Source organism: Ammospiza nelsoni, chromosome 9, assembly GCF_027579445.1.
Source record: "Ammospiza nelsoni isolate bAmmNel1 chromosome 9, bAmmNel1.pri, whole genome shotgun sequence".
Lineage (NCBI taxonomy): Eukaryota > Metazoa > Chordata > Aves > Passeriformes > Passerellidae > Ammospiza > Ammospiza nelsoni.
The window spans coordinates 17,123,311-17,136,103 of record NC_080641.1 but is presented as its reverse complement, the minus strand read 5'-3'; the positions used below and the strand labels follow the sequence as shown (position 1 = coordinate 17,136,103).

The 12,793-nt window shown below is 38.8% G+C and overlaps 1 protein-coding gene across 4 annotated transcripts in view; it reads right to left on the bottom strand.

Annotated features, from left to right (window-relative positions):
• Positions 1-12,793, bottom strand: part of COL11A1 (collagen type XI alpha 1 chain) — a 124,145-nt gene that overhangs the window by 26,330 nt on the left and 85,022 nt on the right. For all 4 annotated transcript variants that reach the window (XM_059477821.1, XM_059477823.1, XM_059477820.1 and 1 more), the window contains 7 exons: positions 12,199-12,288; positions 11,880-11,933; positions 6,202-6,309; positions 5,615-5,722; positions 4,503-4,556; positions 1,000-1,053; positions 177-284 (listed from right to left, as the gene is read on the bottom strand). In XM_059477821.1, coding sequence (XP_059333804.1) covers positions 177-284; positions 1,000-1,053; positions 4,503-4,556; positions 5,615-5,722; positions 6,202-6,309; positions 11,880-11,933; positions 12,199-12,288 — 576 coding nt within the window. The remainder of the gene's footprint in view (positions 1-176; positions 285-999; positions 1,054-4,502; positions 4,557-5,614; positions 5,723-6,201; positions 6,310-11,879; positions 11,934-12,198; positions 12,289-12,793) is intronic.

The following is a 12,793-nucleotide window of genomic DNA, read 5'->3' as shown; positions in this document are numbered from 1 at the left end:
TTGTTTATGCATGAAACCCATCAATATGGGATCTTTCCATTCTAATTAAATGATGCTATAATTTATTTAATAATAGACAGTAGTCATTCAGTTTCTGCCACAGAAATCAGTGTTCTTACACTTTTTCTGTTACATCTTGTTTTACAGCTGTAAGGTAAAATAATAAAGGAATTTACCTGCAAGCCAATAGGGCCTGGGGGCCCGGGGAAGCCTCGAGGACCTTCATCACCTTTTTGCCCAAACATCCCTTGCTGACCTCTTGGGCCTGGCTCTCCATCACCTCCCTGTTGGGAAACAATGAAGAGCAAAACTATCACAGCTCTGATAATAACAACTGGAAAAGCGCCATGGAAATGACTGGGAAACAGCTAGAAAAGGGCTCAGAATTACACCAAGTGTCCTTACAAATACATGTTCATCATCTTGGCTGGATGAAATCTGTTGCACAAACAGAATGTCAGCACGTGCTCTGGTTTAATATAGGTCAATTAGTGCTGCATTTCTCACAGAAATTTTCCCTAAGTTCCCCTTCTCTTTCACATTGGTATAAACATTCTAGCTGTTGAATACCAGTGTATATATGAGTAGCACAGGGTTCTACCACTACTCAGGGTAAAAGAAGTCAGAACCTTTCAAATAAAAATAAGAATTAATTCACTTGGTATCAGGTGGATTTTAAAAAAAGACACTCTTTTAACTGCATCTATACTGAGCTGCCAAACACGCAACCAAACAAGTTCACTGAAAGGATGGCCTCTGTTCACTATTTACAGGGTTCAATTTTTAATAATTTTGTCAAATTATTGCCCTGCTGTAAATTTGCCATACAGTAACACCCACTCAGGCTTGTTTACAATAAAGAACTGCAAGTAAGTGGGCAGGGACAGAACTGTTAGTGGTGTTTTGAAATATATTCCTGAGTAAGGAGCAAACAGTTCAGAGAAGTCAGGATCAGCTGAGTTATGCAAGGTTGGGGTTGGCTCTGAATGAGCTACTTACAGCAATCCCTGGGGCTCCAACGGGACCCTGAAGACCTGGGGGACCTGGAGGACCCTGCAACAAACACAATTCAAAGGACAAGTTAGTGATTGTGACATCTGCAATGAGATTAAAAGCAAATACGGACATGACAGAAATCCCGACTTGCACGACCACAATCTATTCAGCATTTCCATGTTTCTCCATAGAGGATGTAGCATCACAAGTCCTTTCCATTCAGTACAAACTGTCTCTCAAAAACTCCGATTTTCACATCTATAATAGACAATGTTGGCATTAGTTAGAAGCTCATTTTTAATGTTTCAGAATAAGTTTCCATGTGAACATGAATCAAAATGAAATTTTTTTTCACAATTAAAAATATGAAAACTTTCAACGAGGTTTATGCCAAATATCTCTCAAACTTTAAAGTATCATCTAAAAATCTATCTTTAATTCAAATGCTTATTATTTGGAGTAGTTTTCATGAAACTGCTAATTATTTTTGCAATGGCACAAAGCTTATTTTGACCTCTAGGAAACATGAAAAATTGCAAGTTCTTGCTGAGCACTGGGAATCACATTCTCTTTGATATTAAGTCTCTTTTCAACAGAATGACCAAAAACCCCAGTCCCTGAGAGGAATGTCTTTTTTTCATTCCCCCTGCAGAATGACAATTAAGTTATATTGCACATAATTAGAAGTCAGTCATGCAGATGTGATATAATGAAGCTATCAGAGTACAGGAATGCAAGATCCTCCTCTATGATGAGGTGTAAATGATGTAGTAGTTTGAATCTTGTTTTTGCCACACTAGAGGAAGTAGACTGATGAAGAGTTATGCTAAGAAGGCACAAAACTCAACACCTGGCCTTGGCTAATTTTAGTCTATTCAGATGCCAAGTTGCCTGCAACTTCTAGGCTTCAAATTCTGGTTTAGAGCAGAATAATGCCATGATTTATAGACTTTGCTAGGGATAAAATCAGATTATTGTGCCCTTTATAAGGAGAATTAAATAAAGGGACATCTTAAGTCTTGCAGTCTATTTCTTTCTCTGGGTTTTATATATATTTTGGACCCTTTTATTTTCTAGGGAGCATGAAGCATCAAGCTCTGTATTTCTTCTCTTTTACAGTTGTATTTTTGTCCCATACCTGATGGCAATACATGAAACAAAGCTTGCTAGCCTCTGTCGTGACATGCCTAAATGAAAGGACTCTGAGGAATGCTCCAGCTGACTGGCAAGTGTTACCATGAGAAAGAGATTTGCATGGATTTTTCTACACTCTTCAAGATGCTTCAATGTGCTCCTTCATTTTATAGACTCTGGAATGAGGCCTACACATTTTTAAACTCATTTAAAAACCCATTTTGATATAAAGCACTGTTGGAGCGTACTCTGCAGTTGATTAATGAGGAGTTATTTGGACACATGGCCAGATTCTTTTTAGCCATTGCTTTGGAGGGCAAATGGAGAAAGACTGATCAGTATAATGAGAGAATCCTCAGTTAATAAAGGCAGCTGCGATAAATGAGGAGGGAGGACAAATGAAGTTCAAGGGAGGACAGCACATCAACAACAAAATTGTGCTGTCTTAACTAGAATACGCCAACATAGTTAGGCACAGGATTTTCAAACCCACAAAAAGAAATCTTTGTTAGTTTCAATGGGGAATTGAAGATTTTTCCAGCTCTTCTTAAACAGGAAAAATGAATCACTTCTTTGATCAGGATCCTTGCTGTGATCAGGCTCTAAATGCCCACCAAGGCCTCTTGTGGGTGCTTTGAGATTGTAAATATCTGTTCTTTATGTCCTGTGATTTCAGAACTGGTACTTCTTGTCAGAACCTTTCAGAGGTGACCAACAAGCCCTTTCTCCCTGCCCCAACAGGCCTCTGTCAGCATGTTGAAAGGAAAGCAGATTTAAAATGAAAACATTGTGAAATTGTCAGGGTTGAATGACTGCAGTTGAGGGCAAACTGATTGCAGATTCAAGACATGTGACTTCAACCAGAGTTACATTCACTTCAACTAAGCCTCAACACTGAATACTGTACTTCAAGAAAAAATGTGTAATATTCTCAAATGCATTAAACCTCGAGACTGGGAGTCCAGGATACATTCTCAAATGATAATGCTGCAGACATTTTATTTGTAAAGCAGGTCTGCTGGAGCAGGCCCAAATGCATCAGTACTCACTGTGGGAACTGAGGTCACAGTCTAATGCTCAGCATAACTAGCTATGCTAAAATTATCTGAAACAGAAGAGTGCAGCTTGTGTTTTTTCTCTGGATTTCTCTGATGCAAAGCATTTCTAATGAAGAGGCATGGCAAAGAGGAAAACAGGATATGCCTGTGACCACACGCAAAGCCTGAAGTGGAACTGGATCAGAGGCTGGAACTAGCTGATCCTAAAGCCCATTTCCAGCCCAAGCCATTCTGTGATTCTATGACCTGTGATTTGCTTGAGTATGTACATATCCTCCCATAAATATAATCTGATATTATGTAAGCCATAAATTTGGTGTAATTTTTTAAAGTAACATACTGTTCTGTAACTTGTCAATCTCAAAAGTCACACTGTTTTCAAGATAAATTTACTTAGCCATGAATACCCCTGTGCTGAGTTTGGAGCTTTGCTAACTGTGAATAGTGTTGAAATATAGCAATAAAAGGGATCTTTCTGCCATTACTTCTCAATTGTTTCTCAAGGAAAACTATTCAAGTAAAGTACCAGTTTATATTGAATTTGAACAGAATTGAAAACATACCATTTTGAGTTTTTAGAAAAGAAGCCAAAATCAAATGGAAATAAATAAATGCTAGTTTTATTCTTTCTAGCTTCAAATTTCACAGTGAAAAAAAAGCTTAATTTTATATGTCTGGCCAAAAAAAAAAAAAAAAAGGAAGTGCTTGAACTTTAGCAATAATTTTTGAAGGTAGAAAAATGTCAAATCAAAACAGTAGAAACCTGATTAGTCCTAAGTTCACTAATAGGCCTAATGATAATATATGAAAACTTGAATAAGCCATTTCATCTGCCATCAGTTAATTGTGCTCCCCAGGAAGTAGATATCCTTTGGAAATTTTTAAAACTGCATTAGTAGATTCCTCTGCTGAGTCTCCACAGTTTCCATCCTCAGAAGCCAAAGCTGGGAATGTTCACACAGTGCACTCAGTGAAGTTCAACACAGTAAGGGAATGTATGGGAATTCGTGATCCCTCCAGTTCAAATGCAGAATGGAGGAGTTTCAGTGGTACAGGAAGGGTGCTTAAGAAAGTAATTTATATTTTGTAATGATTCTGTAAACTCTAGGAATATGAGCAATAATAAATACATGCCTGGATCTGTAAGTACAAACCTCTAGTATTGTATTAAAAGAACATTGTTTTGAAGGAACATTTTAGGAGTGTGTCTTTTTTTTTGCTCATTTATGTATCAAAATTACCTGCATACTTCATGCATGAATACCTTTTATTTATAAAGAATAGATGTAATGCACAAAGGATTTTGCTACTCACGTTTTCTCCTTTGTCACCTTTACTACCTTTCTGACCTGGTTCACCAATTTCACCCTGTAATTGAAATTTAAAAGTTAAACTTGTTTAAAATGTTCTCCTTCACACTCAGCTGAAGTCAATATCATGGTATCTCCAAATGTTCCCTGTGATAGGATTATTCTATGTTTTATGCTGCTGCTTCAAGTGAATGCCTAAAGGGAGCAGTTCTGCAGTAATCAATAATATGTCATATTAATCTAGATATTGATTGCTGAATTGAAAAGGGCAACAAGACCTGGCTTTGAAGTATAATGCTACTGAGCTCTAAATAAAGGAAATTGTGTTGCTTATGTCACCTTCAATATGAACTTATAATGAAAGTAGCCTGATTTATAGACTCATGTAACTGTTTATGACTGAACTACTGCTTCTCACTGGAGTGTAGAGTATTTCCAAACTTCAAAATTATTCAAATCACCAAGAAACCACATTAGAAAATAATGTTGTCTTTATACAATAATAAAAGACAATTAAATTAAATCACAGAAAATACCATCTATGGGATAAATAACACTCGTGAATCACAAAAATGAATGTTAAAATCTTTACCTTTACCCTGTGCTAACTAACAGAAAAGTGCTTGGTCAAGCAACCACACCAGATGATCCTGAAAGGTGCAATATTTTAAATTCTGCCAGAGGTCAACAGGATATCTCTGCTGTGAACATAATTATTTTGACACCCTCAACCTACCAGCACAACCTCTGGTGGTTTTGAAATCCCTGAATATTACTGAAGACATTTCATCTTATTCAGTAAACCAAATTTCTAAAATAGGCAAAAATGAATTTTGGCATCATTTGCCTTATTTTGCCACACTTTTATCCTTGTTTCTTTGCCAGGATAAATATTATTCTACTAGCTCTTTAATACAAATCCCCGTGTCCCGTGCCCCTCAGACATTTAGTTATAGGAGAGGTTTTAAGGTATTTTTTGCAGTAGGCAGAGGGAATCTGGGGGAGTCAGGGCTTAGATTTGTTGCTTTGTCACCCTGTTTATTGTGAGGAGAGCTACAGAGAACGTACTGACAGATCTTCTCCCAGATGCACTAATAACCAATTACAATGATTCACCTTGTCGCCATCTTCTCCAGGAGAACCACTGGGGCCAGCAGGACCAGGAAGTCCTACAGGACCCTGTATTCCATCACGTCCAGCTGGGCCTTGGGGACCTTTTTCACCCTGGTTTTGAAGAAAATGAAACAATCCACATTATCACAGGGGAGTAATGAATACTTCAGGACGGGGAGTCCCAATACCAACACAAAATTAAAACACTCACCCCCTCCAAAAAAACCCCCCAACAAAACAGAAAACACCCCAACAGAAAGAAAACTATCAAGATAAGAGAATATATAAGAGAATTATATGAAGTAATAATGGAAGCTGATGTCAAATACACTTGTACTCTAATGCAGAGTGGCTGGGTACAAAGTTTTAATGAAAGACTGATTTATATCCACTCCCTGCTGTGACAGTAACAGGTTTAACACTCCTGGTCTCAGACAGCACAATGAGAAATGTTTTACTGTGTACATATTTGTAAATCCAAAATGAGTAGGTTGGTGTTGTGAGAATGCATGTTGAACAGAGTGGGAGCAAGCACTTTTGTGGAATGAGAGGTGAGCACAGGGATATTTCCAGGGGCTGCGGTTACTCACGGGAGCTCCCTTCTCTCCAGCGGGGCCCGGGGGGCCCTGGGGGCCGGGCCGGCCCGGCAGCCCGATGGGGCCAGCGGTGCCCGCGGCTCCACGCTCTCCCGGCGAGCCCTGGGAACACAGAGGAGAAAGGGATGAGGGATAAAGGGACTCTGGGAGCCTGGGAATGCTGGAGGTTTTCATGAGGCAAGTCACCTGAGAGACTGTTCAGCAGTGTGAGTTCTGCTGGTTGAAGGTTATGCATCCATCACGTGTGCAAGTAAAGAAAAAAGGCTGGAAGGACCAACTTGAAGTTCATACCCAATACAGTTCATGCAACACTAATTTTGTTTTTTTTGTAAATACCACTTCCTGTACTTGTTCATCATAGTGAGAGTGTCCTTCAAACCAGCCTCTTTTCAAGAATTTACTTCCCTCTATGTTTGCAAAATATATTAACATACTGCTTTGATGAAAGCAAATTCACAATATCAAAATACAGAACTAAGCAACACCAAAATTTTTAGAAAAGTTTTGGGCTGTTCATTGCTGTGATGATCACATTTCTGCATTTCAATGCACCTCTGTAAAAATCCATTCAAGCACAGTGACTAATTTAGTGTGTTCTGCAGAGAACGTTTTTTATGTACAGGCATCTTTAGATAAGCAAAGAAAAAGTTAAAAATGTAATATTAAAAATCAAGTGTGAAACAACGGACACTATGTATTGAAAACCACTAAAACTGCATCGTTTTCTGTCTTTTAAATAATTTACAATTTTTGCATTAAGAGAGGTACTGTTAAATGTTTGTTTGCTGTACAAAAATAGTTCCCAAATTTTCAGCTTTATACTTTCAAGATAGTTTGCAACACTTTATGATTAATAATTTCACTTAAATTGATATACTAGAAGCAGGATGATACAGAACAGAAAAGTAACAGAAAATGATAATAAAAATAATAAAGTAAGACCCTGCGACTCTAAATAGCATTTTTTTTCATATTTAAGCAAGATCAAGTTTGCTGTCTTGTAGATATTGGAATTTTAAGATGCTTTCACCTATGAGGACCCTATTTTTTTTGCTTTTACTCATGACATATTTGTCCTGGACTGACCTCATTAGCAAAAATGGTACTAATTTCATAATATGGTGCTTTTCCCTCCTCATACATGTGACAGAAAAGAGTGCTGAATGGTTTTTCAAAGTATTTTAGCAATTTATTTCAGTAAGATCTAAATTTGCATGAGTGTTCAAAGTATTTGTATGGACATCATAGATGACTTTATCCTTCCAGGTGTTGGGGATTTTTTTAAGTCTGGGTGGCTGCCCAAGTTTCTGTCCTATTTCTGTTATTTGAGTTCCTAAGGCTTCAGTGAATTCAACAAGAAAAAGTCATTACCCTACAGCCATACTGCCATGGTCTCTGATCTTGTCAGCTCTCATAAGCTAAACAATTTTAGGTCATCTCATCAGGAGGATGTAAGAATAGAGAGGAAAAAACCCAAATAACTCATAGATCTTTCCTGTGTCAGACAGAAGACACTAACAGAGGCCATAATTTCTAGTACCTCTTTTTAATCAGCCAATTTTCGCATTTATCTTTGCATTTCACATGAGTTATGAAGATGGACTACACCTTCTGTTTCCAAGGAACTGCTCCTTTCTCTGTGAGAATGGCCTCTGAGCACAGCAGAACATATTAAATGATAGTCCCAACTCAGAAAAGCATTTTAAACAGCTTCTTAAGTCTGTTCCCTCTTTCTGTGTTTCATTTTTCTCTGGTCACTCTGTCCCACTATGAAACAAGCTCCTTATGTTATGAAACCACTTGTTAACCTTTGGTCTTGTAGTACTCACATCATGGAATCTTTTTATTAATTTGTATTGTTGGTTTTTTTTAACTTTTCTACAGAATGGAAGTTTGTGTTTTGTCTTCTATTATTGCTATACAGACTATAAACTCATTAACAACCTTGGTTTTCTCTCCCTTCCTGTGAGGAGATATGTAATGACAGCTATTGTATACATTGCATAGTAGTAGCAATACCTTTTAATGATGGTTAAAAAAATGCTCAACAAGTGAAGGTCCCCATGACTGTAAAATGTTTTCAGATAGATGAAGATAGCTCTAGATATTCAGTACTGATAATTGGGTAGCCTACAGCTGACTTATTCTGAGTCTAATTTGAGCATCCAATTCCTAAATGAGCAAATGAAAAATGACTGCTTGACATTCCAAAGAGCTTTCTCTCATCAGCATTCAGCATTCCACACAGTAGTAGGAGAAGGGAAGAAAACAAACAGAAGCAACAAAGAGAGCAGATAAAAGACAATTGTTAAAAAAAGTCCCCACCATAACAAAAAACCAACCACAACCCCCTCCCCAAAAAATACAAACCATGAAAATACCCCCCTCAATCCTGCAGAACCCCCTCTCGCTCTGACATGCATTCATGCATCTCTTTCTTTTGTCCAAATCCCTCTAAACAGAGTAATTGGCATATGCACAGCATTTGGAGCAGTCATTTGTTTGGTATGCTTGCAGATGTATGCAGCAGCCAAACAAAGCTTATAATTGACTATATATGCTACTTAGAAACAATTGCTATTGGCAGGAAATCACAGGAAAGTCAGCCAGTGGCATGGATTCTCTTCCTATTGGTGGCAAATGAAGACTCCACTACAATTACACTTCTGTGTGTGTACTCGCTGGTGGCTAAAAATAGATGGGAAAATATTTGCAGAGTATTTGATGCTCATGGTCTGCTGTGAGCTTCTGTGAAAAAAAGCAAGCAGTTGTGGTTTAATTGTGGTGCTTGACAGTGCAATGAAACTCAGTATTAAGGGCACCTACACACCTTTTTTCACTGAATACTGTATTGAGATAACAAGTTAGTAATTAAAGATGAAACAGATAAAAATCCTATGGAGGACTATTGGAATACTTTAAGAGCTACTTGGTCCTCTTTGTACCTGAAGGGGCCAGCTTACAGTGCAATGAGCTCAAAATATATTTTAAAACTGAAAAATTTTGCCCTTCAAACTCCCTTTCAACTCCTGCTACCATCTATTTCTTAAAGACTGCAAAAACCACATGCAAAAAATCCTCAGCCTCCTAAGGGTTTCTTTCTATGACTGAAGGGTGGCCCCAACAGGAATGGGTTTATGAACTGAAGTCCTTGGTAGTGTGCTCCTGACACCCACACTCTGTGTGCTTCTGGACTATAATTAATGATGATTTCAGCTGGCACTGAACTCCCATTAGCTGGGGAGCATTAATAGTGTTCCTGGACTTTCTCTACCAATTTAATTTCACATGAGAGGAATACTATTCATGAGCTCTGAGAGAGCTCTGTGATTTGAACCAAAGGGTGGTAAATGGGGATAATTGAGATATCCTCCTCAAAAAAGTTCTGATGTTTTCAACTAAAATACTAACTTATAGACACTCTATAAGAATTAGAGAAACATGGATCCTCTGAATTTCAATTCAAACAGACAGAATACAGACAACTATCACTACATAAGGTGTGTACTGTTGCCTCACATCTGTGTGATGTGTCTTTCTGAGGACCATGACAGGAGTGGCACAGCTCCTGTGTGGACAGTGCTGGCTGGCAAAGTGGGCTGTGTCACCCACCAGCTCTGCCTGTGCTGGCTGCTCTGTGCATGCTCAGGAGGGCTCTGGGTCACTGCACCTGAACCGTCTGCCTGAGAGCTCAGTCCAGCCTTAGGGGCTCCTTCAACAAAACGTCAAGACAGGACCTTTAGATTGAAGAGACTATTCTGGTCTATGCTTTCTTGACTTTGATTCATCCTTTCTTTTAACATTTCAGGTCCTTCAAATGGGTAAGATGATATCACTTTTGACTCTCCCTGCTAGCTTCCATTCCATTCCATTCCATTCCATTCCATTCCATTCAATTCCATTCTTTGTTTGGGTACCGTTTGAGAATTATACTGCACAGTGTTAAGAACTGTAAATTCAGGTTTTTGGCATTAAGAATTCAATAACTCATTTTAAGAATTCAAGTCTCATGTATTACTTGTACTGTACTATGTGTGGATTTTTATCCTTGTTTAATGCATTCTAATCTGAATATGAATTGCAAGGACATAAGAGAGCTTTGTTGAAGCACATGGAAATTCAGCTCCTCCATTACTTTTTTTTTTTCTAACATGAATAGCTGTGATGATTGATTCTTTTCTTTTTTAACCTTAATTCTACTGTATGAAAGAAATAAGTTGACAAGATGACTGTCAAAATCTACACAATTCACATTTGGGAATAACTCTAGCATGTTTTGAATGCCAGTGCATCCTTGTAGAACTTCTTTGCATAAAGCATGACAACAGAGAATAGGAAACTTGAAGCATACTCTACTACACTTAAAATGCCGAGAAGGAAAATTCCTGCACAACATGATTTTACCCAGTTGTACAAAGGGAACACAGGAGCAGTGGGTTTGCATGGCAAGAGTTTGCTAGCAGGGGACTACAGGGCTGGCTTCTGGGAGAAGATGCCACTTTCCCCCATGTCCAGTGGAGCTCACACCAGGCAGCTCCAGGATGGACCGATGGGCTGGCCATGGCTGAGCCCAGGAGTGACAGGGCAGAACCTCTTGGATAATGTATTTAAGAAATGGGGAAAAAATGCACAACAGGAGGGGAGAGAGATCCTCCCACAGCCCGTGGAGGAGCCCACACTGGAGCACATGGATCCCAAAGGAGACTGTGCCCCATGGAGAGCCTGCAGTGATGGATGATCCAGGCAGGATCTGTGGCCCTGTGGAGGGAGGAGCCCACACTGGAGCAGGTTTGCTGGCAGGACCTGTGACCCCTTGGGGGACCAACCCTGGAGCAGCCAGCTCCCGAAGGACTGCACCCTGGGGGGACCCAGGCTGGAGCAGTTCATGGAGAACTGCAGCCCTGGGGAGGACTCATGATGGACAAGTTCATGGAAGACTGTCTCACTGCCAAGAGATCCCACACTGGAGCAGCGCAAGAGTGTGAGGAGTCCTCCCCATGTGAAGGAAGGAGTGGCAAAATGTGATGAACTGAGAACCATTCTCCATCCTCCTGCACTGCTTAGGGGCAGGATAAAACAAAAATCAGGAGTTAAGTTCAGCCTGGGAGGAAGGGAAGGTGGGGAGAAGGTGTTTTCAGACTTGTTTTTGTTTTTCCTTATCTATCCTATTCTGATTTGATAGAAAATAAACTAAACTCATTTCCCCATTCTGTTTTGTCCATGATATAACTGGTGGCTGATCTTCCTGCCCTTATCTTGACTCACAAGCCTTTCAGGGTATCTTGTGTTCTCCTGTCCAGCTGAGGAGGACAGGGACAGCACAGTTTGGTGGGCATCTGGCATGTAGCCAAGGCAAGCCCACCACAACAGCATGAGTCACTATCCATGGATTTTTCCACTGTGGAAAACCTCTCTTATCTCAAACCCAATTTGACATAAGTGTCAAGTGACAAGAGCAGTAAGTAATTGTCATAACTAAATCGAGTGGCAGAAGGATTCTGATATTCTCTACCTCCATATCCATGCATGCTCATTAGTATGGATACTTAGTTAAGTCTGATCTGTCTGCTGTTTTACAGACTGTGTTAATGAAAACATCCCAGCATCTAAAGAAGAAAAAGGTTATTAGATAATATTGTTTATATTTCCATAGAATTATTATGTTTACTTACCATTGGGCCAGGTGGACCCTGTGGGCCTTCCCCTCCTTTCAGACCAGCTGGACCCTAAAAAATGGAAAGGAAATAAAAAGCTTGTCTGGAAAGTCCAAGAGTACTTTTGCAACACATATAATAGGAAACATGTAAAGATCCAAAGAAACAAACCTGAATAAATTCCTTACTTCTTATGTAGCCAATTATATTTTTATCTGTTCTTTTATTGTATTTGTTTTAAGTACAGTAGGAGACTTAATAAATAAAGAAATTCATACATTGTTTCTTTCTTTTAGAAATATCATGGCAATCAATTGCTCTAGAGCTTATATCATACCTGAGCACCTGGAAGCCCTCTCTCCCCAGGGAAGCCACGAAGACCTGCTGGTCCATCTTTCCCAGGAATGCCTTGAGGGCCTGGATCACCCTGGGAAACATATTACATTTTGATTAAAAATTATGTTTAAAAAGTTATGTGTACAGTGAGCAATGAAAATTAACTACCAGAGCCTAGTTATAGTAATGAAAACAAAGACTGTGTCCCCAGCTATTCACTCACTAATTTTTTTATCAGTACAGTAGCCTGTGGTTACATTTATAATGAACTTTGGCAAAATACAGCACCAGTTATGGAATATAAATAGTGAAAAACACAACAAGCCGTAAAAATATGTTTAAAGATACATTCAATAAAAAATGTTGATACCCAATTATAATCAAAAATTGAATAGAATTACATAGACACCAGATAAGTAATATTTTTCTTGTTCACCAATGGCAGCCAAAAATTAAGCAAGGAGTTAAATTTATTCAGTGAAATTCTACTTTTCATTCACTACTACACATCTGACTTTAAATGCCAAAGTAAAAATTTCTACCTTGGTGTGAATATGTCATTACTAAGCATGAAATATTGAATATGATTAGTATAT